Source organism: Canis lupus, chromosome 21 (assembly GCF_048164855.1).
Source record: "Canis lupus baileyi chromosome 21, mCanLup2.hap1, whole genome shotgun sequence".
Taxonomy (NCBI): Eukaryota; Metazoa; Chordata; class Mammalia; order Carnivora; family Canidae; genus Canis; species Canis lupus.
Window position 1 is genome coordinate 1,137,604 of NC_132858.1, and position 25,449 is coordinate 1,163,052.

Here is a 25,449-nt window from a genome sequence, read left to right on the forward strand (position 1 = left end):
AGCTGACTGAGTCACCCAGGCTCCCCTAAAATCATACTTTTATCTGTTTATTTTACACACTGAGATGTCATGAAAGCTTTAGTTCAAGGCCAGATTCCACAGCCTCCTTCCCAAGAAACTCTCCTTCCCAGACTCGGTGGCCCGTGCCCTCTGGGGCTTGTTTGCAGCTATGGAGGCTGCTCTCCCTGGAGCCCCCACTATGAAGGGTGGCTCTGGGAATGTCCCCACAGGGAAAGGACCGACTTGCTCATTCCACAGACAGTTCTGAGCACTCTGTGCACCAGGCCCATTGCTGGGCAGGATGGGGACACAGACAAGTCAGGGGTGGCTCCTCCTAGATTCAGTAATCTGGGGGGTAGAGAGGAGTGACAGAAACAGAGAATGACATTACAGAGCAATGGGGGAGCACAGAGGTAAAGCCCAGGGCTTTTTGGAGGAGGTGTCCTCTGGATTGGGCATAGCCTGCTGAGACAGGGTGAAGAGGGGAGGGGGGCTCAGAAAGGGCCAGCCCCCACATGGCACATGCCTGTGTCACCCCCAGGCTCCCCACACACCCCTCCAAGAAGAGGAAGCACTCCGAATCACCTCCCAACACCCTCAATACCCAGATGCTGAATGGAATGATCAAACAGGAGCCCGGGACCACCACGAGCCTGCCCCCACACCCAGCTCGCGCCCCATCACCCCCCTGGCCTCCCCAGGGCCCACTGTCACCTGGCCCCAGCTCCTTGCCCCTCAGCATCGCCCGGGTCCAGACGCCACCTTGGCACCCGCCAGGTGCCCCCTCACCAGGTACGTGCCTGGCCTGCTGAACCTCACAGGGAGCTGACCCTTGACGTTGGGTGTGGGGCACAGGGTTGGGAAGAGGGGCCCAGGGCCCACACAGGTGCTTGCTCCTCCCAGGTCTCCTGCAGGACAATGACAGCCTCAGCGGCTCCTACCTGGACCCCAACTATCAGTCCATCAAGTGGCAACCGCATCAGCAGAACAAGTGGGCCACGCTGTACGATGCAAACTACAAAGAGCTGTGAGTGTCTCATGCCACACCCCGCCCCTCCTGTTACCATCTCTGGGGACCCCCAGCCCTGGCATCAGGGTCCCAGAGCAGGGCCTGGGAGCACACAGGGCGCAGCATCTTCCTGGTTTAGAGAAGCGCAGCAGGCTCAGGGCGGAACCAGGATTGGCACTGAGGGTTCCCAGTTTCTGGGCCAGCCCGAGGCCTCCCCAAGAAGGCAGCGTCTTTAGGGTGGGGCCAGTGGGAGTCAAGTCAGGGAGAAGTGGGTGGATGGATATTTTCTGGCTCCTCCTCCCCCACTCCTGCATTCCAGGAAGGTAGCAGGAAGTTGTGTTGGCAGCAGCCCCCTCCCTGGAGGGAGGGACAAAGGGGTGGGGGAGGACAGGCTGTCCGGGCATTCCTAGCTCTCCCTCAGCACCCACCCATGCAGATTCACTTCCTGGGACCAGGCCAAGAGCACTCTGGGACCACTCCCCTCACTCCCGCAGAAGTCCAGTGGGGCTGAGAGTGTGGCTCACTGATTCCCTTTGGACACTGCCAGGCCTGGACAGGGTGGCCTCCTGGAGTTGGGCTCCCCAGCTGTGTGGGATTCTTAGCCAGAAGCCCTCAGGGTTGGGGGGATCCGGCCTGCTGTAAGTTGCTGAAGGATCCCTTGAGGCCCTGCCAGGCCTGGGGGGAGGTCTTCGGGGATCCCACCCTTATGGCCTGGTGGGGACCCCCTGCTCTTACTACCATATTTTCGGGGTCAGCCCTGCCATCTCAGGCCCTAAGGCCAGGAAGCTGGCAGCTGAAACCCTGGTGTGGCCTGCATACTTCCTGGGTGGGTGTTCCCCTGGGGCGGGCAGGTGGGTGGAACCCCAGGCCTTCCTATATAGGTGGTAGCCAGGCCCCAAAGCCTCTTCCCTCAAGTTTGGAATCCTTTTCTGTCCATCTTCCTGGGCGTCAGGGGCACCGCTTGTGCCTGGGGACCTGGGTGAGGATGGGCTAACAGTTGCCCTCTTTCCTGCCACCTAGAGGTCCCCTAAAGGATCCATACTTGGAATAGTTGCCCAGCAATAGATGGGTAAACTGAGACTGGGTCTGGGCTGCACAGAGTGCCCCTCTCCCCACCTGGGCAGATGGAGGAGTCAGAATGAGGACTCTGGGGGCTTGAGCAAGCCAGTGGACAGGGGCTGGGCCAGTGCAGAGCCGGCGCCTGGTTCCACCGTTTCCATGGCAACCAGCTGTCAGGCCAGTGAGGCTCTGCAGACACATCCCCTCTCACCCTCTCTCACCCCATCTCCCATGAGGAGCGGTCTTCAGGCAGCGTTCTGGGAAGGAGCCAAGTGTGAGGAGGGGCCATCAAGCCCCCTCCTCAGGAGCTCACTCCCATCTGGTGGGGCCTCGGGGTTCTGGCCCTGATTCTCTCATCACCAGGGTGGGCTGCTCCAAGCTACGTAGAGGAGAGAATATTGGCTGAAGAGGTGGCAGACCTGAGCTCAGATCCTTCCGGGGACTCAGTTTCCATTTCTGAGAAGCGGTGGCGGTGTGGTGGGGGGGGGGCAGCCTCATGAGTGGTTTGAGGATTGGTGATACCGAGAGGAAGTTGCTTTGGAATGTAGGCATGTGGGAGGGACATTCCAGGCCGGGCTTTGGGGGGCCTCCAGCGAGTACCCTCACCTGCCCCTAGGCCAATGCTCACTTACCGTGTGGACGCTGACAAGGGCTTCAACTTCTCGGTGGGCGACGACGCCTTCGTGTGCCAGAAGAAAAACCACTTCCAGGTGACAGTGTACATCGGGATGCTGGGTGAGCCCAAGTATGTCAAGACACCTGAAGGCCTCAAGCCTCTTGACTGCTTCTACCTGAAACTGCATGGAGTGAAGGCAGGTTTTGGGGCTCAGCAAGGAGGGGAGGGTGGGAGCCAGGAACGCCTGAGATTGAAAGACCTCCAGGCAAAGTGAGTGTACCTGCACCCGAACTGTCAGGCTCCTGGTTCTCAGCCATGCTTCCTGATTCCTTCTCTACCTTGACCCCAAGTCTGTGCCCTCAGCTGAGACCCTGCCCTAAGCTGGCTGCTGCCTTGGTCCCCATCCCCAGATGAACTCCCTGTCATCTTACCCCGCCCTTGGGGCTCCCCACTCAGGGAGTGGGGCTCCAGGGGCCCACTTGCCCTCACCTCATCATGCACCGGGCCTGGCTGTTCCCCTAGAGCATTGCCCACCCTGGCCCCTTCCCCTGTCTTCTCCTCTCTGGCTCTCCCCAGACCAGACCATAACCCCCAACCTCATCTAAATGACCACAGCAGCATCCACTCTGGCTGCAACTCATGTTCCCCCTGAGACACTGGTGGGCATGATACTAGCCATTCTTCCAAAGCACCTGGTGCCCTCCCAGCAAAGCCTTGACTTCTAAGCTTAGGCCACAAAGGCTTTTGGGACCTAGCCCTTCACTCCAGTCCCAGACCGGTTGTGGCCATTCACACAGCCCCTGCTTTCCTGAGGCAGCTCCCGCTCTCTGGGATGCCTTGAGAATGCCCATCCCTCCGCTCCTGGGAGACGATTCCTTGGCCTTCCCATTCACTCTGCTACTGGCCTGGGTCCTTAGGGACACCTGCCCTGAGGCTCCTTCCCTGTGGCACCTCTAGCCCCACCCCAGGAGTGCTTGACTTGGGGCCCTTGAGCTTCCTGGGGGCACGGCCAGGTGTGTTTCCTCCTGTGTGGGGAGCCAGGCCTGGCACCTTGGCATGGCATGGAGAGGTTGAGGCGATGTGGGTGTGGGAGAGGGTCTGGGGGGGGGGTGTGGGTTTGGGTGGGAGTGGGTGTTCATGGAGGTCGGCTAGGGTTATGTGAGCGAAGGTGGAGGCATGTGGGGTGTGGACATGGGGGCCGTATGTCTGTGGAATGCATGAGTGCGTGCGCACGGAGGGGAGAGTGATGTGACGGTGCCCTCATGGAGGGGAGGGCCATGCCTCCGCCTCCTGGGGAGCTCTGGCTGGGCCAGGCCTGGACTGAGCGGCTAAAGGGAGACAGAACCAGGGAGGGACCCCGGCCCTGATGTATATCGGCCTCTGCTTCTCCCCCAGCTGGAGGCCCTGAACCAGTCCATCAACATTGAACAGTCGCAGTCTGACCGGAGCAAGCGGCCCTTTAATCCTGTCACGTGAGTATCTGACCCTCTAGGGGTGGTGCCTGGAAGGGCTGGGGAGCACCCACAGTATCTGTCCCCTCCCTGCCTCCTGAGTCCCCTGCCGCTCTTCCGCAGGGTCAATCTGCCCCCTGAGCAGGTCACGAAGGTGACCGTGGGGCGCCTGCACTTCAGCGAGACCACTGCCAACAACATGCGCAAGAAGGGCAAACCCAACCCTGACCAGAGGTGAGCAGGCTGGAGCCCTGCCCTGGCGGGCCCTCTTATTTCTGAGGAGGAGGGGCAGGAAGGCACCACCCCGCGGGGCAGTGTCCCACAGACGGACCCATTTTATGCAAGAGACCTGAGACTCTGACCTAAGGCTAACGGATTTAAGGATGAGGAAGCAGAAGCCTGGCTCTGGAGGAACAGCTCAGTGGTTCCTTAGCTCCAGGCCCTGGGGAGTCTGTGCCCCCTAGTGGAGACTCGGGTTCCTCCTCTGTAGGCTGAGGTGTTCATGCCCTTCGGCCCCTGGGATGCTGGAGCTGGAGCCAGGGCACTGTACATCCGACATGGGAAGGGGGACTGGCGGGCAGGGGCCAGTGGGGCAAGACCCCGGGGGGCCTCTAAACCCCTGTGCACCCCAGGTACTTCATGCTGGTGGTGGCCCTCCAGGCCCACGCACAGAACCAGAACTACACGCTGGCTGCCCAGATCTCAGAGCGCATCATCGTGAGGGTGAGGGCTCCCTCCTCCCAGGGGATCAAGAGTCGTCCCCAGTGCGGGGAGAAACAGCACGCAGGAAAAATACTGGGGTACTGGGGAGTCAGGAGCTCGAGTGCTGACCCTGGTAGGCACTAGCTGTGTGGCTTCGGGCAAGTTTCCCCCCTCAGAGCCACGGTGTCTCCTTCACAAGAGTGGAGGTGGATAAGACCTGGATAGCTTCTGCGATCCCACGAGTGACTTGAAAGGCGCCACAATGGGAGGGACAGGTTAAGTTGGGCGTGGTGGGATGAGACTTTCTGGCTGGAGCCGGAGGGGTGGCTGCAGGGTTTCCCCTGTTCCCAGGGCACTGCACGTCCCACCTCCCCCGGGACTGACCCAGCTCCCCACCCCCCCACTCGTGCTAGGCCTCCAACCCAGGCCAGTTTGAGAGTGACAGCGACGTGCTGTGGCAGCGGGCGCAGGTGCCTGACACCGTCTTCCACCATGGCCGCGTGGGCATCAACACGGACCGGCCCGATGAGGCGCTGGTGGTGCACGGCAACGTCAAGGTCATGGGCTCGCTCATGCACCCCTCGGATCTGCGGGCCAAGGAGCACGTGCAGGAGGTGGGGGCGGGCTGAGGGCGAAGGACGGGCCGTGGGGCGGGCGGGCGGGCCGAGTCACCCTCGGGAGGTACGGGGCTGCGGGAGGACCTCGGGGAGGCAGGCAGCTCTCGAATCCTCCACCCCTCCGTCCCGGGACCCTGGTGTTGGAAGGACTCCGCGCCACTCGGCAGGGCCTGTGTTGTTGCCGCAGTCTTGAGCTCCAGGGCCCACTTCGGATGGGCCGGGAGGGGAGGGGTTCAACCTGGGCCCTGGGTCCCGTTCAGGTGGACACCACGGAGCAGCTGAAGAGGATCTCGCGCATGCGGCTGGTGCACTACAGATACAAGCCGGAGTTTGCAGCCACCGCAGGCATCGAGGCCACGGCGCCAGAGACAGGTAGCGACTGGCCTGCGCGGACTGGGGCTGGGGTCTGGGAACCCAGCCACCTCGGGGCTCAGTAACCGTGCCCCCTGGAAACCCCACTCCCAGGAGCCCCTCTCCTCAACTACTGGAACATCCTACCCTCTACAAGTCCTGCCCCTCGGCCCTTGGAAAACGGGGCCTCCTCAGGTGCCCAGTAGCTCACCTCTTGACACTGGAAGTCCTGGCATCGCGGTCTTAGGTGAATCCTGCCTTTATCTCTGCCCACTTCCCCTGGATCCTTACTCCCAGGAATCCAGCCTTACGTCAGGCTGGGGAACCCCACAACCTGAGCCCGGACTGCAACCTTCTGAACACTTGTCCATGGGAACCCCCTGCTCCGGGGCTCCTTGCATCTCAAATCTCTAGCTCCCAGAATTTCGCCCTCCTCCAGTGGCTCCCCCACAACTCCGCAGGTGTCATCGCGCAGGAAGTGAAGGAGATCCTGCCTGAAGCCGTGAAGGACACTGGAGACATGGTCTTTGCCAATGGACAAACCGTAGAGAATTTCTTGGTGGTGAACAAGGTCTGTGGTGGGGAGGGCTGAGGGAGCCGACGGGAGGGCGGGGGCCAGCGGGAGGGCATTCATCTCCCACTCAGAGACCAGGCACCCCGAGGTGCAGGGGCGAGGCCGCCCAGCCTCCTCTCATACTGTGCCCAGAGCCCCAGCCCCACCCTCCAGGGAAGGGCTGGCAGGGGCCTTGGCAACACTCTGGGTGTGTGCTCAGCAGGGAGAGCAAGCTCATGGGGTCTCGTTTTCTTCCCCTTCAAAAGGAGGCTGAAGATGACCACTGCCTCAGGTGGCTGTCAGCCGAAACACCCCTCATTGTGGGGACCAAGTGCTGTTCTGGCTGAATAGTTGGGAGCCAAAGCCTGAGGCACCACTTTCGTCAGATGAGAGGCTGGGAGCCTCTGAGAGCCCGTGGTGTTCTGACGGGTGGAAAGGGCCGGCCCAGTGGAGGTGGGGGTGCATTTTGGAGGCAGGCACAAGGAGTGGGGGAGCCCAGGCTGGCCAGGGCAGGGAGGCTTTGAGGGCCTCCACATGGCCGCGGGTTATGGGGCTGCCATCCTGCCCCCCATCGCCCAGGCTCCTGGGGGCTGATGGCGCCCCTTGCCTGTGGCAGGAGCGCATCTTTATGGAGAACGTGGGTGCCGTGAAGGAGCTGTGCAAGCTGACGGACAACCTGGAGACGCGCATCGATGAGCTGGAGCGCTGGAGCCACAGGCTGGCCAAACTGCGGCGGCTGGACAGCCTCAAGTCCACCGGCAGCTCGGGCGCCTTCAGGTGGGGGCGCGGGCCAGGCAGGGCAAGACCCCCTTCCTAGAGGCTCCTCTGACCCTGGACTTCTTGCTGCAGCCATGCAGGGAGCCAGTTCAGCCGGGCGGGCAGTGTGCCCCACAAGAAGAGGCCCCCCAAGGTGGCCAGCAAGGTGAGGGCAGCATGGACGGGAGGCAGTTTGGACCGGGCCCTCCCTCTGCAGCCTCTCGGACTGCAAGAGCTCCTCTGTCTTCTCAGCTCTCTAGCTCTCTGGCCCCAGTTCCCCTTCCTCTCCCTCTGTGCTGCACCCCCCCCCACCCCCATCCCAACACCCATAGGAATGAGTAGACTGTAGCACCCCCACATCCAGCAGAGCCCAAGCCCGCCAAGTGACACCACAGGCTCCCTAAGCCTGAACCTTTTCTGCTTCTTCCCCCTCGATCCTCAGTCATCCTCTGTGGTCCCAGACCAGGCCTGCATCAACCAGCGCTTCCTACAGGGAACCATTATTGCCCTGGTAGTGGTCATGGCCTTCAGGTGACTTGTCCTCTCCCCGGGCTCCAGGGGTGGCCTGCGGGGGAGGGGGGTTGGGGGGAGTTGAGCGGCCCTTGCCGTTGCCCTTGCCTGCCTGGAGGAAGAGGAAGCCGTGGCTGGGAGATCAAGCCCTGGCTGAGGTCTTGGGGGAGGTAGCGGCCACCCCCCTCTCTAGGGCCTGCCCCTGGGGCTGGGAAGACGCCTTTACAGGCATCATTCATTCGCAAGCCCATCCCCTGGAGCCAAGGCCTGCAGACCCTGCCCTAGAGAGCGGACTGGGACAGTGGCTGCAGCTCTAACAGTGGCCCTTTCTTGTGGCTCCCAGCGTGGTGTCCATGTCGACACTGTATGTGCTGAGCCTGCGCACCGAGGAGGACCTGGTAGAAACTGATGGGTATGTCCCTGGAGGCCTGGCTGCTGGCCAAGCTGCCAGGACAGGTGGGGCTTTGGTGGGCCACCCAGGGGCAGAGTTGCTATGGAAGCTGTTTCCTCCCATGGGGACCGCACCTCAGGCTCTCAGCCTGCTGGGGCCTGCAGGGGTGGGTGGGGAGGTCTCCCTGGAGGAGAGGCGACCAGTTCCCCGTCCCTGCCCAAACCAGTGTTTCTCTGTGGTCTACTCTGTGCTCCTTGAGGTAGCTGGGCCTCGGACAGTCTGGGGCATCTGAGGGGCACAGACTGGGATGGGGGTTGGAAGGTAAGGAGGACCAGGGTGGGACCCTGGGCTGTTTGCCCACTGTCACCTCAGCTCTGGGGCTACCTCTGACTGTGTCTTTTCTCTCCTCCCCTGCACTTGTCTCCCCTCCTCCTCTTCTCTGCTGCCCCTTAGCTCTTTTGCCGTGTCCACTTCCTGCCTTCTGGCCCTGCTCCGGCCCCAGCTCGCTGGGGGGAGTGAGGCCCTGTGCCCATGGTATGTGTCTGGAACAAGTCCCCTCCCTCCTACCTCTGGCTCCTGACTCTTTTCCACCATCCTTGTCCACCTCTTCCTGTCCCTCCTGTTCCTCCGGGACTCCCAGGCCTCCCTGTTGAGGCTCTTGCAGTCGCTCTGAGCTCAGCCCACCCTTCCCCAGCAGGTTAAGCCAGAGCTTTGGGACCACTCAGCTCCGACAGTCCCCTGTGACCACCGGGCTGCCAGGCACACAGCCCTCTTTGCTGCTGGGTGCGTGTAGCACTGGGTTTGGAGGGTGGGGACGGGGGAGAGGTGGCCATGTTCTAGGTGGGGGCCCAGCTGCCCAGCTCACATAGCCTCTGGCTTCCTCAGTTACCACTGGCCTGACCCGCTCAGCACCAGGTCCGGTCGTCCCCACCTTGGACCTGTGCTCCAGCCACCCCTGCCCGGTTGTCTGCTGCTCGTTGTCTACCCCCAGCCTGACCACTGCCCCTAGTCTTGGCCCCAGCTTTAACCCTGGCCGTGGCCTCAACCCCAGTCCCAGTCCCTCCGGCAACCGCTCAGGTATGGCTACCTCGGGTCCAGGGTTTGGGTTGAGGGGGTTTTATGTGAGTCCAGAGAAAGGCCCTAAAGACTCATTAGAGGGAGTGTATCCAGAGCCCAGAATGAGGCTCTGGAGAGAGATTGGTGGGTCTCCCAGAAGGGACGAAGAGACAGATGCAGGTCACCCAGAGTCTGTGAAGTCCTAGAGAAAGCTGGACCAGAGGCAGCCGGTTCCCTCTTCTCAGCCTATCCCTCATTCTGTCCATAGGCCCCAGCCAGATGGCCCTGCTGCCGGTCACAAACATCAAAGCCAAATCCTGGAGCCTATCAGCCAATGGCATTGGCCACTCCAAACATCCAAAGAGCTCAGAGCCTCTGGCCAGCCCTGCAGTCCCCTTCTCTGGAGGGCAGGGCAAAGCCAAGAACAGCCCCAGCCTTAGTCTCCATGGTCGGACCCGCCGAGGGGCCTCCCAGCCTGGCCCGAGCCCTGCTCAGCCAACTCAGGCCCGGGGCCAGCCAGGTACTTGCCCTCCCCATCCCCCATCTCCTCAGCCCAGCCACCCGAAGGCCTGGTGCAGGACTGCCAGTCCACAGACATTTGCTGGGTGTTACCGAGTACCACCAGTCGGGCCAGGAACCTTATGTAGATCACCTCGTTCAATCCTCCCCACATCCCCGTGGTTCAGATGGGGAAGCGGAGACAGATCATGTGGCCTGTCAGCAGAACCACAGACTGACCAAGTCTGCCTGATGCCAAGGCCACAGAAAAAGCCAGGGGCCTTCCAGGCTTCAGCCAGGCGGCTCTGCTCTGGGTATTGGGCCTCCTTATCAGCTTTCATCTGATGGGTTTTGTGGCTTAAAGAAAAAAAAAAAAAGGCTTAGAAACTGTGACTTGCTAAGATTAAAGTTCAGAGTGATGGGGAAACCCCACAGGTTAGCTGCTCACCAGCCAGCCTTCTCTGCTCCGTGGCTGACTCCCTACAGGGTACTGGGGTGATGAAGACAGGTATGCCCTGACCCCGGATTTCATGCTCAGAGACATGAAAACAGTCATGTAGTAGAGTGACGGGGCTCTGAGGGGACATGTAGGGCTGGGGGGGGGGGGGGCACTTCACCCAGGCTGAGGTGGGGAGGTGATCAGGGAAGGTCTCCCTGGAGGAGGTGACATTGGAGCTGAGTCCCTGAAGGACCACAGGAGTTTGCCTGGAAGGGAAATGAGATGGGTACCTTCTGGTATCTGTTCATGAACCTGCAGGCATGCTGGGTCCTGCAGGGGTCCTTGGGTACCTGGGTTAGTCCTCATAGAGCTGAAAACATACCAGGTCTAGCAGATGTTTGGTGACCCCAGCTTCCCCTTCCTAGTGGGATGGTCAGGCAGCAGCCAGATGACCAAGAAAGCCTGTCTCCCCCACCCATCATGTCGCACTTCAGTCCTACCCCCAGCCAGCCAGTTGGTGGGGGGTTCATCCACATAGGCCACAGCCTTCACAAGTAGTGTGCTGGTAGGTGTTTAACAGTTGGCTCTTCGGAAAAAAAGCCCTGATTGGTGGCGAATATTCCTACTATGGCTGACTTCAAGCAACCAGCTTGATGCCACTGAACTGAATGTAGAAATGTGTGTAGTCAGAAGCATGGTTCTGCGAGCGGGCTCCTATACGCCCCTGGCAAAGGATATGGAGGACCCATCCCTGCTCCTCATGTTCAGGTTCTATCAAGGAGGCAGATCTCAGGCTCATGGGAAGTGGCTCTTTGTAGTGCTGCTGGGGAAGATGGTGCTGTGACCTTGGGCATTGTGGGGGGTCTGGAAAAGAATAACCTGGAACTTATCTATACTAAGGTGTGAGTGACTGACTGAATGCAAGCCTGGCAAGGAAAGGCACGGTAGTTTCTCATTTGTATCCTGCCTTGTCACCCTCCGCCCCGCCCCAACAGTCTCTCTCCTTGCAGACCCAGTGCCCTCCCTGACCTCCATCCAGGTGCTGGAGACTTCGATGCCCATCACTTCCCAGTACTGCGCTCCAGGAGATGCCTGCAGGTAGGCTTGGCTCCCTCCCTTTGCCCCAAGGATAGATCCCCTCAAGTGATATGAGCCCAGGCAGTACAGATGACCAGATGTCGTCCCCCTTTCCCCACAAGGTGGGGGAGGGGCAGCCCCTTTCCATGGGCTCTGGTACAGATCAGGGGCTGGGGAGTCCAGGCAGGGGGCCTAGGCAGGGTAGCCTTGGAATAAGGAGCCAGGTTTGCCCTTTCAGGCCTGGAAACTTCACCTACCACATCCCTGTCAGCAGCAGCACCCCACTGCACCTGAGCCTGACTCTGCAGATGAAGTGAGTGCCAGCATGGGGAGCGAGGAGACACAGGGGTCACAGCCACTTGGGGAAGGGATCCGAGGAGGGATGCTAACTTACCGCCTGCTCTGTGCTTGACTGGCTGTGTGACCCTGGCGGTCTCTGGGCTTCAGCTCCTCATCTGTAAACTGTTGTTGCCTCACAGGGGTGTGAAGACCATGTGGAAACGGTGGACAGGGAAGGGCTGTCTAAGGCCTGACTAGTAGGCATTATTTTCAGGCTGTGTGAGGATTCGTGGCTTGTGTCAGCGGGGCAGGGGAGGTGGCATGGAGGGCTGGCTGGGAGTGAGGTGGGGTTGAGGAACTCAGAACCCCATTTCCCCGCTAACTGGGCCTTCCCCCAGCTCTTCGTTTCCCGTGTCTGTGGTGCTGTGCAGCCTGACGTCAAAGGAGGAGCCGTGTGAGGAGGGGGGCTTCCCCCAGAGCCTGCACACCTACCAAGACACCCAGGTAGGAAGCAACCGGGAAGCTGCAGGCCAGCCAGGCCCCAGAGCTTCATCTCCCCTGGTCCAGCTGAGCCCCCAGACAGGGGAAGGGAAGGAGCCGGGAGTCAGAGCCCGCACAAGGGGCACTTTAAGCCTCGGGGTGGGGGCACACATGCACTGCTCACTGTGGAGCATCTCCTGGCCCTGTCCTTGCCCTGTCCCGTCCCTGCCCTGACACAGCCCCTGGGAAGAAAACAGTTCTGCCAGGACTAATCTGGGATGGATGCAGTGTGGGGGTGGGGAGGGAATTCTAGGGGTCCTTGGCAGGGACAGCTAGCCTTGTCTGTCCTCAGGGTCAGAACGGCCACCCCCAAAGTCATGTTTAAGACAAAACCTGAAGCATGATTTGGGGTCAGCTGGAAGAAGAAAAGAAGACTGTGTCTCAGGAGAATAGCATGTGCGGAGGTCTGGAGGCCAGGGAATGTGTGGCCTTCTGGCAGGGCTGTGGCAAAAGGCTAGGAGTCTGGAAACAGGAAGGAGGCTGGTCCTGAAGCTCAGACTGGGCAGCGGCCTGGTTCAGTCTACCATTTTGGAAGATCCCTCAGGCTGCCCTGTGGAGGCCTGCCTCTTATTCTGAGAACGAAACGACCAAGACCCTTTCCTTTCCAGCTCCTCACTGGCCATGTGACCCCCGCGTGACCCCAAATTGTGACTCTCAGCACAAGTGAAGGGAATCTTTTCTCACCAACTCATGTTTATTCAACAAAAATGTATTTGGGGCCATGTCCCTGGCCCTGTGCCGGGCCTAGCCTTGTGGAGACAGTGGGGGGCGGATCCTGGCCTTGCCCTGGAGAATGTATTCTCTGGCTGGGGAGAAAAGAGGTGCAGAAAGTAATTTGAGTAGAGCAAAGTGGGTGAGAAGCTCAAAAGAAGCTCAGGCAGAGAAGAGAGCGCCCAGAAGTAGAGGGAGAGCCTAGGCAGCCGCTCACAGGATGTGGAGTTCAGGCCCGAATCCATGAATCCATGTCTGGGGAGGCCAAGCCAGGGCCTCAGCTAGGACACAGGCAAGCTGTCTGAAGCAGGGCCTTAGGCTCCTCTGTAAGGGACAGAGCAGGACAGACCTGTGTCCATCCCTGCTCTGCCAGATGCTGGTGCTGTGTGACTTTAAGCTTCCTCATCTACAAGCAGCATCACTTTATTGGGTTGTAGTGGGGATGGGATTAAAGAAATACTCTTGATGTGCCTGGAGCATAAGGGGAGGGAAGGCGGCAAGGGACAAGGCAGGGACCAGGGGAGGGCCGCTATGGTACTGGCACAGAGTCTGCGAAAAGTGGGGCTGCCATTGCCTCCCCAAGCAGAATGTGCTCCCTCCCTTCTCTCTTCTCAGCTCTGACTTGACCCTTCCTAAAACTTGCCTTAGAGCCCAGGGCTGCAGTGACTGTGGTGAAGGATGTTGGTTGGGATAGGGGTAGGGGCTGTCTTCACCCTTCTCTTCCCTTCTCTCTCCAGGGCACTTCCCATCAGTGGCCAATAACTATCCTGTCTTTCCGAGAATTCACCTACCACTTCCGGGTGGCACTGCTGGTGAGTCCAGGCACCTGCATCTCAAGCGTGGGGCTTGGGGAAAGGATATGGGGGTTCAGAGAGCACACGGCAAGACTTGGGGCACAGTGTGAGGTGCTGTGTGTGTGGGGGGTGTTCTTGTCCTGTACCCCCAGAGCCACCTCCCGCTGCCCTCCCCCACCAGGATCAGGCCAACTGCAGTGCAGAGGCCCCTATCCGGCCAGCCACAGACTACTACTTCCATTTCTACCGGCTGTGTGACTGAGCTGCCTTCTCCAAGGTGGCAGCATTCTGGGGCCTGGAGCCCTGGGCGCCCCTTCCACACTGGATGCAGTGGTGTTATACTGGAGCCTGCCACCCGCCAGCTCTCTGCTGTTCACTGGCACTCCCTGGGAGACTGAACTGGGCTTGGCCCTCCCCCACGACTGGTCAAACTGGAAGTCCTCACACTGGAGTTGCTGTTCCTGCTGGCTGCCCCTCACATACCACAGAGGAAGCCAGAGAGACCTGGGGCCAGGACAGGACTGATATGTATCAATCTGCATATTGTGGTTGGAAGGCTGGCTTCAGGTCCGTGGCTGGAGCCTGTGACCATCCAGAGCCTGTCCTCCCACTCTCCCCTTTTCAGACTGCGAGCCATCCCGCTTTTGAAATGGGGGCCTGTTGCCTTTGGTAACAGCTGGGGACTTGGCTGGATCCCTACAAGACTTGGCTGCATCCATGAGTCACTGCAGAGTATGCAGCCCTCACCTTCGAGGCTGCTCCCTGGGGGGTGGCGAGGTGGTCGACTTCTTAGGGTTTGACTGTTACGCTGGACTTGGAACTTTTAAGCTTTAAGTGTGACCCAGGAAGTTTCTTCTCCCTGGGAGGGCTGGAAAGACTGATCATGTGCCTTATGTACTTAGTGCCTGGCTGAACCGGTGGGGGCGCTAGCGCACCAGGTAAGCCTTGAACCTGGAGTGTCCTGGAAGGGAAGTTCCTGGTGAGCCCCCAGATGGGTGTTGTGGCCCCCTGGCCCAGGCTCCTGGGAGCTGCCAGAGCTTGCAGGTGGTATCAGTGACCTATCATTTTCTCTGAGCAGAGGAGCGGGAATCCCTGCAAGGCAGCAGGCTGGCCTTGGCTGGTGCGTGGAAAAAATAGCTTTTGCTGTAATTAATGGAGTAGTTACTGAAATGCACTTAAGCCAGAGCAGGAGTGGAAAGATGGAGATGGAAAGCCCAGAGAAGTGCAGAGCCCTGGGGAGACACAAAGACAGGGCCCTGGCTCTGATCCATCCCAGGGAGGCTGGAGACATCCCTCCCCCTCCCGGCCACTAAGACTCTGGCTTCTCCCTCTTCTTGTCTGCTGGTAACCGTGTCTCCCCCAGTCAAGGGCTCCTGTGCTCGGCTCCACAAGCCATGCTTGGCAGCAGGCTCGGTCCCCCTCTCCCGTCCCAGAGGTGGAGCAGTGGGCTTGTGTCACTGAAGTCTTAACTCGAGTGCCAACGTTAGCCTGGAGCGTTCGGAGGCCGCATATCCAGGCTCACGGAAGGAGTACAGAAATCTTTTAGCCGCATCTACATGGGTTCAGAAAGGGGAATAGGAATTGCCATCCCTGCCCCGTGGTATTCTGCCTTTGGGAACCAGGCCTTCCCCTTCCCCAACATCTCGTTTTCAGCTTTGAATGGGAGGCCTTTCTGTGGGGAACTGAGATTTGAAGAAACCTGTGAGGTGTGCGCCCCCTTCTGCCATGGGTCTCAAAAGCACTTATCCTCAGAGGAACTGGGGGTTAGGGCTACCCTGCCTCCCAGTTCTCTTCCCAGTGTGGCTCCACTCCCTCATCCTGACATAGGAATTATGTGGCTCCCGACACCGTGCAGGGGGCCAGGCCTTACTTATGACTACTCTGTTCTCTCTCCCCCCTCACAGGGGTGGGGGAACCCTTCCAAAACGCCTTAAAACTGCTGAGCCCCACCTTTCGTAATAGGATTTTGGGGCTTCCTCAGTGAGGGTGCCTGTCCTTGGACTGTGGCCCCTCCATCCTTAACTGGAAAGTGACCCTCCACTGCCCCCTGGAGCCCTTCTGGAAACGGCATAGCCCCAATCTGGTGAGCAGCTGGCTGTTTCTATGCCTGAGGAGGGATCCTCAGTGCAAGGGTTGGGGCCAGGCTGGGCTCCAAGCTGCTTGAGCAGGGGGTCAACCTTGGACCAAAGTAAAAGGGCTACAGGGAAGAGGAGCGGGGTCACCTGCTGGGGGCTGACAGCTGCCCCGCTGGCACTGGTAAGTGGGTGTCTTGGCTCCATTCCCTATGTGGGGTCTAGCAGCCATTCCTTCCTCCCTCTCTCCCCTCTGGCATTTACTCCTGTAGCCACTGGGCTCATCTCCCCAAAGCTTCAAGCTGTACATAGGGCCTTTCAGGCACAAGTCCCTCTGCCCGTATTATACCCTCCCCTGATAAAAGCCTGCATGTGCATAGAGCACCCCTTCCCCCCAGTTAACTCCCAGTTCCTGTCTCTGAGTGCTGACTCCTATTTATCGTGTACCAGCTCTGACTCTGGAGTGGGCAGAGGGAAGCAGCCCTGGGCTTGCTTTTTCCTGTCCCTGTTCTTTTCTTCTGAAGTAAATATACGTATATAAATAAATGTAAAAATATGGCTTTGTATCTGACCTTGCCTCCTCATCTCTTCTTGAGAGTATTGTGGGTAGGAGATGGGAGTTGCCTGTAGGGCTCAGGCCAACTGGCCAGATGGATGCCTTGTATTCCATTACCCTTCTTGGCTTCACGCTCAGCTTGGGAACAGGACTCAGCAGCCCCCTCCCTTAGCCATTAACCCATGGACCTACCGTTGCCCCACTGGGGTCAGAGTAGCCACCCGAGGGTAAATCTCCTTTGGGGACAAGCTGAGCCTTGTGAAAGTCCCCAGCACACAGAAGGGTGGCTACATTTAGAGAACGGGATTGGCCCAAGGCAGACGCAATTGATGCGGATTCCCAAAGAGGTCTGCTCTAAAAACAACAGAAGAGGATAGGCCTGACCCCCTTCCTATCCACAGAGTTTTCGATTCCAAAGACAGGAACCCCTCCCATACCCGCCTCACTCCGCACAGGTCCAGCAGCAGGAACCATCCTGAAAGGCCACCCCACTCCTGCGGAATGGGCATAAGACAGGCCAGGACGGTCACACATCTGCTTTTATTGGGAGCAGCAGGTGGGACACTTCCAGCAATAGTAAAAAAATTAATTTACAAAAGCAGGAGTTCAGTGAAGCCACCTTGTTGGAACCTGAAAGAGGAGAGGGGTATAAAAATGAGACCAATGACCCTTCTTTCCACCTCCTTTTCTCACCAAACCCTGTGCTCCCGGCGCTAGGGCTGATGGGCATGTACTCTGAAGCTGAGCCACCAAAGCCGATACTCAGTGACCTGTTTAGTGGATTATCTGCACCAAGGGGTTGGGCTTTTTTTTTTTTTTAATCACTTAGTCAAGATTTCTATTAATGCCTGAAAACATTCAAACTAACCACAATAGTACTCCTTGCAGCAAGCTGTAAGTCCCAGATTCTGACTCCCTTCTAACCCATTCCCAAGTAGCCTTGCTGGTCAATGGTGTATGATGTGTAAGAATGCAAATGGCTCACATGGGAAGCCTGTGCCCGTGGCCCTGTGAAGTGTATCCCAAAGCCAACTCAAGGCCCTGGGCAACATGCAGAACTTAGAATAAGACGAGGTCACAGATCCCCATTAGGGACAAGCCAAGAGGCACACACATCTGGTGTCCCTATCCACTCTGCTGGGTCTGTCACCAAAGTGTCACACAGGCCTGAGGACCCCGCCAACACGGATATGGGAAAGTTCTCTAGTGCCCACCCTGTCACAGCTCTTACCCTTGGGAGCTCATACGTAGATGCCAACCCAGAGCAGCAGGAAGAGGACTCCAAAGCCCATGAAGAGTGAGGCCACCAAGGAGATGAGGAGCTCTTTGTAGATATCCCGAGTGTACTTGGTGGAGGTGACCTCATAACTGGCAGGGTGATTAAGGAGAAGCAAAGGGATGGACTGCCTAGGACAGGAAGCTGCCCAGTGCAGCTCTAGGAAAAAGGTATGGGCTGAGGGCTTTCTAGAAGGCTTGCCTGGCTCAGTGCAGCCAGGAAGAGGGACCTGAGAGACAACTTGTATTCTGTTGCTTCATACCAGCTCTCAACCACCATGAAAAAAATCAGGTCCGGAGGGGTTAGGTCACTTGCCCCAGGTCACATAGCCAGTGTGGACTGACACTAGCCCTCGGATTTCCCACTGCCTGAGCACACCCTTCTCTTACCACTTTCCCGATTTCAGATCCCCTATCCCCCACCTCCAGTCCAGCCAAGCCTTCTGTCACCATCCTGGGAATCTGAAGAGCAAATTGAGTTCGCCTGAGTTTGGGAAATCAGGCCACCACCTGACCTTGAACCTCAGCAGCTTTCCTTCAACTCCTTCCCTTCCCTTTACCCCCACACCAGCGCAAAACTGGCAGGGTGGTTTCCCACTTTGCTAATTCAGGCCCACGGGCTGCTCAGTAAAAGGATACACGAAGAACCAGGCGGTAAAGAACATGCCAATTGCCAATAGCACCACGGTCAGATGGGGGAAGACGGCAGGGTTCACTGGGCTGGTGTATCTGCTCATGGCCTCGAGCTCCTAAGGGAGGGTATGAGATCAGAGCTATCAAAGAATCCCAAGACTTCAACCCGGGAATGGGGAATGTGAGGTCATCAAGGAGCCTCCTCCTGCTAGGACTGTTATGGGTCTGTTTCAGCCTGGGAAATATGGAAGTCCCTCGGAACCAACATCGAGCGATCCCATTCGGAAATGACAACAATGACATCTTAAAACTAAGGTGATACTTTGCTTTTTCAATATGAGACAAGAAGGGCAGCTGAGGGTCTGATGCTGACACAGAAGGTGATCGATTAGCTATCAACCAGTGTGGTTCCTAACATTTTTTGAGACCGCTGAAGACTATTAAAAAACATGCGAGAAAAGGTATGGACTCTGCCCAGGGTAAACCACAAGCAAGAAGTCTGTCTCTAATTTTAGGAGCTGTACGGACCCTCGTCTGTGGACACCAAGCTCAGAATCCTGCTGTAATTCCGAGCCTGGGCCAGGACCCAATCTCAACTGCTACATCTGCGTGCTTCACCCCGTGCTGTTATGGAGTCTCAGGATCTATCGGCCAAGAGACTTCAGTTAATAATCTGGCTCTACCGAGTAACATGCATCTCAGTAGTCATTAATAACACCACTCAGGGATCCCTGGGTGGCGCAGCGGTTTGGCGCCTGCCTTTGGCCCAGGGCGCCATCCTGGGGACCCGGGATCGAATCCCACGTCGGGCTCCCGGTGCATGGAGCCTGCTTCTCCCTCTGCCTGTGTCTCTGCCTCTCTCTCTCTCTCTCTCTCTGTGACTATCATAAAAAAAAAAAATAAAATAATAATAATAATAATAACACCACTCATAGGGCTGATGTATGATTTAAGAAGGATGACCAACGTCAAAGTGTCAAAGCATGTAGCTCACTTCCTGGCATGGAGTAGTTGCTCGAACGGTGTCTGCTTCCTCTTCGGGCTTACAGGGAAGATTATGAGATAATGCCTGTGAAGGAGGGCTGTAAACGTAAAGTTCCGTACAAATGTTAACTTCCATTGTCACTCACCAGCCAACGCTCCTAAAGTCCAGAACATAACAACTCTAGAGAAATGAATTGACCCCATTGTCCTAAGAGACACTGGAATTCAATTCAGTAAACATTTGTGCCTCCCCGAACACGACAAAGACAATCGCTGCCATTTACTGGGCCTCCAATTGCGGGCCCTGTGTTGGGCACTGGGGGATACAAAGATGAATAAGACAGCGTCCCAGAGCTGGAGGCACGTCAGAGGCTGGTCACTCGGAGGCGTGGCAGATAACAAAGGAGTCCATGACCTGCGGCAACAAGCCTGTACAGAGGTCGCGGGAGCGCCCAGGGCAGAGCGGCCAAGCGCCTGGGAGAGCTGGACGGGCTTCACCAAGAAGGCGACACCTGCCCTGGGCCTTGTAGGATGAGCACGAGTTCGGCAAGGGGGAGAACCTTCCAAACAGACACAAGAGCTCAATCACAGCCGACACATAAAAGCTCACGGTATTAAAATGCACCTCACGCGGCTCACCCCTAAGAGTCGCGAGCGCGAAACCTCGGCCTAACGAGTCCACCGCCAGGGGCTTCCCTTCCCGCCCCTCGGCCCGAGCCGGAAGATACAGGAGCCTCCCGCCATCTGCATCCCGGCCGTCTGCGGCCTTTGCGAGAGAAATGGAATGTGGGGCGGGCCCCGAGGGGGCCTCAGGGACTCTCTCACCATCTCGCCAGGTGTAGGCTCATCCGCCGCTCCGCCACCGGAATCACACGTCGGCAGCAGGAGCGGGCGCTCTGTCCAGCCGGAAGAGGAAGTGCACCCACGCGCGTGGCATTGTGGGATCTGTAGTCCTGTGCGTTCGGGTGTAGGGCACAGGGGCTAGTGCCTGTGGGCGCCTGACGTAGAGCCGGGGCAAGCGATGGAGAAGGGTAGGGTAGATCCCCTGAGAGGGTTCATTCGCCCCTGGCGGGACTGTTTGCCACGAGGGGAACTGGCCGAGGGGTCGGGGCACGGTGCACTACACTTCCCAGGAGGCTATGCGCGGCGGCGGGTCACGTGACGGGAGCGCGGGCTTTGGAAGGCGGCGGAGCGGGACCGGGTCTGCCGCAGAGTGGAAGCCGGGGAGGGCCTGAGCACTGTCCTGGGCAGCGCCGGACTGAGCACTAGCTGCGGAGGCCTCGCGCCGCAAAGGCCAGGTGAGGCCCCACGGGTAGCGCCCCCGAGGGCGGCGGGTCCGCCTCGCGCTGGGTGCTGTGGGGGACCGTCTGCCGCGCGCGGGGCGGAGGCCGGGGCGCGGGTTCGCCGCCCTCCCGCTGCGCGACTTGGGTCGGTCGCTTAACCTCTGAGCCTCTTGCTTCACTTGCGGAAGGAGGGAAGTAGCCTCCACTTTAGGGGGCCGTTGTGTATTTTGACCGAGATTCTGCACGAGGAACGTTTTGGAGACTTCGCTGGTCTGGACCCCTTTCCCGCCTCCCAGTGTTGGGGGCTGGGGGAGGCCAGCCGGCCGGCAGGTCCTGACCCCTCGGGACGCCTTCTAGCAGGACGGCCAGCCTGAAGCTGGACCCAGAGGATCGGATGTACGGATCCGAGCCCCCAGGGTGTGGCAGGAGTTAGAGGATGGCGGGAGGAAGGGCAGGTCTTATCCCATCCTTTGTGTTGGCCCCCAGACTGTGAAGGCAGGTTGGGAAGCAGAGCGCGGAAGATCCTGATGCCGGGTTGAGGTGTTTGGACTTAGGTAGAAGGGGGTATGTACAGGGTCCCTGATGCTTTAGAAAGAGCCCTTTGAAAAGTGGGAGCAACGAAAAGATCTAGTGTAATATTTCTTGGGAGTATCGGACACATAACACCAATGGGCACGCGATGACTTTTTAAGTGGCACCCAAAAAATCCTTTTTATTGTTATTATTTATTTATTTATTTTGCAAAAAATCCTTTTTAATAGTTATACGTTTAACGCATTAAAATGTAACTGATACAGCACAGACATACTGCTTGAGTTCTCTTTTTCAACTTACCTTCGTTTTTTTTGTTTTGTTTTGTTTTTTTTTTAATATATTTTTTTTTAATTTTTTTTTTATTTATTTATGATAGTCACAGAGAGAGAGAGAGAGGCAGAGACATAGGCAGAGGGAGAAGCAGAGGGAGAAGCAGGCTCCATGCACTGGGAGCCCGATGTGGGATTCGATCCTGGGTCTCCAGGATCGCGCCCTGGGCCAAAGGCAGGCGCCAAACCGCTGCGCCACCCAGGGATCCCTTGTTTTGTTTTTTTAAGATTTTATTTATTTATTCATGAGAGACACAGAAGAGAGAGGCAGAGATGTAGGCAGAGGGAGAAGCAGGCTCCAGGCAGGGAGCTTGATGTGGGACTCGATCCTGAGACCGACCGCAGGATCACACCCTGAGCCAAAGGCAGGTGCTCAACTGCTGAGCCACCCAGGTGTCCCTTACCTTCGTTTTTAAAACCATGGTGTCCATTTAAAAAAACAATATTAGGCGAATGAAAGTACGGGTTTTACATGGAAATGGCAAGACATTGTGAGGGTGATTTGGGTGTGACCGAATTTCGGGAAACACTACCCTAGGAAGTAATTTGTCCACAGAAGTGCAGTACGGGACTCACCCACTACAGCTTGCCGGGTTCCTAGATTGGGACCTAGGGTCTAGTGGGAGCCATGAGTTCACATTTCAGACTTAGTGGTAGAGAGAAAATACAAAGGGAAAGCCTTAAAACTCCTAGCAACATCATAGAAGTAGAAACCAATCACCGTGTTGAGGGGACACTGAAGGGAGCTTGTGAGAAAGCCACATAACTCCTGTCCAGATATGATGTTCTTTGCCAGTCCTCCTTCAAGGCTACTCTATGAGTCGGGGTTCTCCAGAGGAACAGTAAGATATAGAATGTGGACATATATAAGGAGATTTATCTTAAGGAAGTGGCTCAGGTAATTGTAGAGGTTGGCAAGGTTGAAAATGATCAGGCGGGACCTCAGGCTAGAAACTCATGCAAGAGTTGATGCTGCAGCCTTCAGGCCAAATTTCTTTGGGAAATCTCAGCTTTTGCTCCCAAGGCCTTACAGCTGAGTGAATGAGGCCCAGCCGTATAATGAAGGATGATCTCTTTTGCTTAAAGTCAACTGATGATAGATGTCCCAAAATACCGTCACAGCAACAACTGGATTAGTGTTTTGAGTAAATAACTACATGCCTTAGCCTAGCCTAGTCGGGACATAAAACTCACAGCTGCGAAGTGGCAGGGAGCCAGAGGCATTAGTTGGGGATGTTCAATGACTGGCAGAAAGGTACAGAGGAGGAATGTATGAGTTGTCAGCAAATTGGCAAGTAGATACTCATATTTATTTTGCTATTGTGCACATTCAGCCTTGTATCATGGTTGCTTTTGTGCTTGAGTTGTCATCTTTGTTCAGCCAGTATTTGTTTGCTTGTTCTTCAGGGCTTGGTTCTGTCATTATGATCCCTGGGCGCCTCAGGCCGGGCTGGGCACCCTCCTCTGGACCTGCAGTGTCCTTGATGCCCAAGCCAGTGGTAGCCCTTACTGCACATTAGCCCTGTTGCTGCCTTAGCCACGAAACCATAAGTCTCTTGACATCAGTAGTATCTTATTCCTCTTAAAACCCAGTTCCCCCCACTCCCCCCCCGCCCATACTCAGGAAGCCTTAGTATTAATTGAGTTACCCTAGCAAGGGCTTCCTTGCTAGACTATAAGTATTTTTGCGAAGGTGACCTTGTCTCATTCATCTTTTCATCTTCTTCGGTCCCAAATTGGCATCCTTTTTGTCATACTCAAGTTTGTTCAGTTGAAGGCATGAAGTTGCTGAGATGGCACCAGTTATAACCCTTGATCCTTTGCAACCTTTAAGTGCTTCCCCTTCTTACTTTACTCCTTTCTTTTTTAGCTGCCCCTCCTCTGTATTGCTATGGGAATTCAAGGCCTGGCGAAACTGATTGCTGATGTGGCCCCCAGTGCCATCCGGGAGAATGACATCAAGAGCTACTTTGGCCGCAAGGTGGCTATTGATGCCTCTATGAGCATTTATCAGTTCCTGATTGCTGTTCGCCAGGGTGGGGATGTGCTGCAGAATGAGGAGGGTGAGACTACCAGTCACCTGATGGGCATGTTCTACCGCACCATCCGCATGATGGAGAATGGCATTAAGCCCGTGTATGTCTTTGATGGCAAGCCACCACAGCTCAAGTCAGGTGAGCTGGCCAAACGCAGTGAGCGGCGGGCTGAGGCAGAGAAGCAGCTGCAGCAGGCTCAGGCTGCTGGGGCCGAGGAGGAGGTGGAAAAGTTTACTAAGAGGTTGGTGAAAGTCACCAAGCAACACAACGATGAGTGCAAGCACCTACTGAGCCTCATGGGCATCCCCTACCTTGATGCGCCCAGTGAGGCTGAGGCTAGCTGTGCTGCCCTAGTGAAGGCTGGCAAAGTCTATGCTGCGGCCACTGAGGACATGGATTGCCTGACCTTCGGCAGCCCTGTGCTGATGCGGCACCTGACTGCCAGTGAGGCCAAGAAGCTGCCCATCCAGGAATTCCACCTGAACCGGATTCTGCAGGAGCTGGGCCTGAACCAGGAGCAATTTGTAGATCTGTGCATCCTGCTGGGCAGTGACTACTGTGAGAGCATTCGGGGCATTGGGCCCAAGCGGGCTGTGGACCTCATCCAGAAGCACAAGAGCATTGAGGAGATTGTGCGTCGACTTGACCCCAACAAGTACCCTGTGCCAGAAAATTGGCTCCACAAGGAGGCCCAGCAGCTCTTCCTGGAGCCCGAGGTGCTTGACCCAGAGTCTGTGGAGCTGAAGTGGAGTGAGCCCAATGAAGAGGAGCTTGTCAAGTTCATGTGTGGGGAAAAGCAGTTCTCGGAGGAGCGAATCCGCAGTGGGGTCAGGCGGCTGAGCAAGAGCCGCCAAGGCAGCACCCAGGGCCGCCTGGATGATTTCTTCAAGGTGACTGGCTCTCTCTCTTCAGCTAAGCGCAAGGAGCCAGAGCCCAAGGGATCTGCTAAGAAGAAGGCAAAGACTGGGGTAGCAGGGAAGTTCAAAAGGGGAAAATAAAGGAGTTTCCCCTCATACTTCCTTGACCCCAGAGTATCTGCCTTATGGTACCCTCAAGAGCTAGCACTAGAGAAACCTCTGGGGGCAAGGAGGGATTGCATTGCTTCTCTAACTCTGCCCTTTTCAGTAGTGCTGAAAAGTAGTGCTTTTCCCTTTTGTACTTGATTTTACAACAGGAACGCTACAGAGCAACTTTGTTTTCTTCCTTTTTAGCTCAGGAAAGCATGTCAGGCTCAAAACACCTCTCAGGCAATTTAACGGACACTGAATCTATTGTTAAATAAAAGTGATAGCAACAAGTTTTGAAGAGGGAGTGGGAGATAAATGGTAGAGACCGCAGACTGGACAGAAAATGATTTCTTGGCTGGCCGACTGGCAGATGGGAGGGGGTGTTGGAACCAGAATGCACTTCTTTCTGGCTCAGCCTTGATCCACCCCATAGGACAGCCATCAGAGACCCAGTCTTGACCAGATGAGGAGAGCTGCTGAGAGCTAAGACAGGTAGAACGAGCTGGCGTCCCTGGAGTTGGCAACAAGGGTCTAATTACTGGCTGTGTGTCCTGTGGTGGGCAGAAACTTGAACCTGCTCTGTAACTTGAGTCTTCACGGTGGTTACTTAAACATAAAAGACGGCGAAATTCTAGTGTCCTCTCTGAGGCAGTCAGCTGAGTTGAGACTTTGAGATTAAGATGCTGTTTTCATGTGCTGTTTTGTTTTAAAGGTATGAGAAAAGAGTCAATAAAACTGTAAAAGTAACCAGCATGTCGTATTCTCTGAGAACATCTGAAAACATCCCAAGTGCCTCCAGGCTTCATTCAGGCCATATGTAATGTTCTTTCCACGCTGAAGAGAACACCCTGGGATCGTAGTTACAAGAGGTTTGAGAGTGGCCACAAGATGGAGCCACACTCCATAGACTGGCCAAAGCCGCTGTGGCCGTGCTTTAGGCCATTTGGAGGAGGATGCCTGCCTGGTTTAACTTACTAGAAAAGAATTTTTAATAAATTGAATGGGTTTCTAGTTTCCAACCCACTGGGTGAGATAAAGAAGCTACTTTGAGGAAAGCTTCACAATTTTGATCTACTTCATTCAAGCATTTACCTCACGAATTTATAAATCGTGAAAAAAATTGCACTGATGACTCACTTTTGTGTTCCTTTTGTGACATCAAATCCAGGTTGCTGTTTCCCATAGAGATGGAATGTTTTAAAAGTTCTTTTATCCTGGTGAAACTCGTGGGGAGTCTGATTTCTTAGCATTCCTGTCACTGCCGTTTGAGGTTAACAGAGACCCTGAAGCCATCTCGAAGTTTAAGCTGCCAGTGTTCTAACAGATTAAGT

The 25,449-nt window shown here is 56.6% G+C and overlaps 3 protein-coding genes across 22 annotated transcripts in view; 2 read left to right on the top strand and 1 right to left on the bottom strand.

The window, feature by feature from the left end:
- Positions 1-16,052, top strand: part of MYRF (myelin regulatory factor) — a 32,980-nt gene extending 16,928 nt beyond the window's left edge. For 2 of the 17 annotated variants that reach the window (XM_072789377.1, XM_072789393.1), the window contains 22 exons: positions 542-792; positions 904-1,027; positions 2,685-2,880; positions 4,080-4,156; positions 4,259-4,369; positions 4,768-4,858; positions 5,251-5,451; positions 5,715-5,826; positions 6,267-6,376; positions 6,975-7,135; positions 7,208-7,280; positions 7,557-7,645; positions 7,968-8,036; positions 8,469-8,549; positions 8,710-8,798; positions 8,901-9,092; positions 9,340-9,591; positions 11,004-11,106; positions 11,324-11,398; positions 11,763-11,868; positions 13,353-13,427; positions 13,562-16,052. In XM_072789377.1, coding sequence (XP_072645478.1) covers positions 542-792; positions 904-1,027; positions 2,685-2,880; positions 4,080-4,156; positions 4,259-4,369; positions 4,768-4,858; positions 5,251-5,451; positions 5,715-5,826; positions 6,267-6,376; positions 6,975-7,135; positions 7,208-7,280; positions 7,557-7,645; positions 7,968-8,036; positions 8,469-8,549; positions 8,710-8,798; positions 8,901-9,092; positions 9,340-9,591; positions 11,004-11,106; positions 11,324-11,398; positions 11,763-11,868; positions 13,353-13,427; positions 13,562-13,807 — 2,884 coding nt within the window. In that variant the 3' untranslated portion in view covers positions 13,808-16,052. The other 15 variants (XM_072789379.1, XM_072789378.1, XM_072789382.1 and 12 more) reach the window with 15 other exon arrangements.
- A 506-nt stretch (positions 16,053-16,558) lies between these two features.
- On the bottom strand, positions 16,559-19,911 carry TMEM258 (transmembrane protein 258). 2 transcript variants are annotated; one of them, XM_072789423.1, is made up of 5 exons: positions 19,755-19,873; positions 18,940-19,027; positions 17,952-18,061; positions 17,269-17,405; positions 16,559-16,667 (listed from the first exon to the last, which is right to left on the bottom strand). In XM_072789423.1, the coding sequence occupies exons 1-4, from the start codon at positions 19,775-19,777 to the stop codon at positions 17,279-17,281; spliced, it is 348 nt and encodes a 115-aa protein (XP_072645524.1). In that variant the 5' UTR covers positions 19,778-19,873; the 3' UTR covers positions 16,559-16,667; positions 17,269-17,278. The 2 variants fall into 2 exon arrangements, with proteins under 2 accessions (XP_072645524.1, XP_072645525.1); XM_072789424.1 differs by lacking the exon at positions 18,940-19,027 and having other exon boundaries at positions 19,755-19,911.
- On the top strand, positions 19,359-24,865 carry FEN1 (flap structure-specific endonuclease 1). Of its 3 annotated transcripts, none has more exons than XM_072789417.1 (2): positions 19,359-19,960; positions 22,946-24,865. In XM_072789417.1, the coding sequence occupies exon 2, from the start codon at positions 22,967-22,969 to the stop codon at positions 24,107-24,109; it is 1,143 nt and encodes a 380-aa protein (XP_072645518.1). In that variant the 5' UTR covers positions 19,359-19,960; positions 22,946-22,966; the 3' UTR covers positions 24,110-24,865. The 3 variants fall into 3 exon arrangements, with proteins under 3 accessions (XP_072645518.1, XP_072645519.1, XP_072645517.1); XM_072789418.1 differs by having other exon boundaries at positions 19,359-19,540; XM_072789416.1 differs by lacking the exon at positions 19,359-19,960 and adding an exon at positions 19,978-20,227.
- The last annotated feature ends 584 nt before the right edge of the window (positions 24,866-25,449 follow it).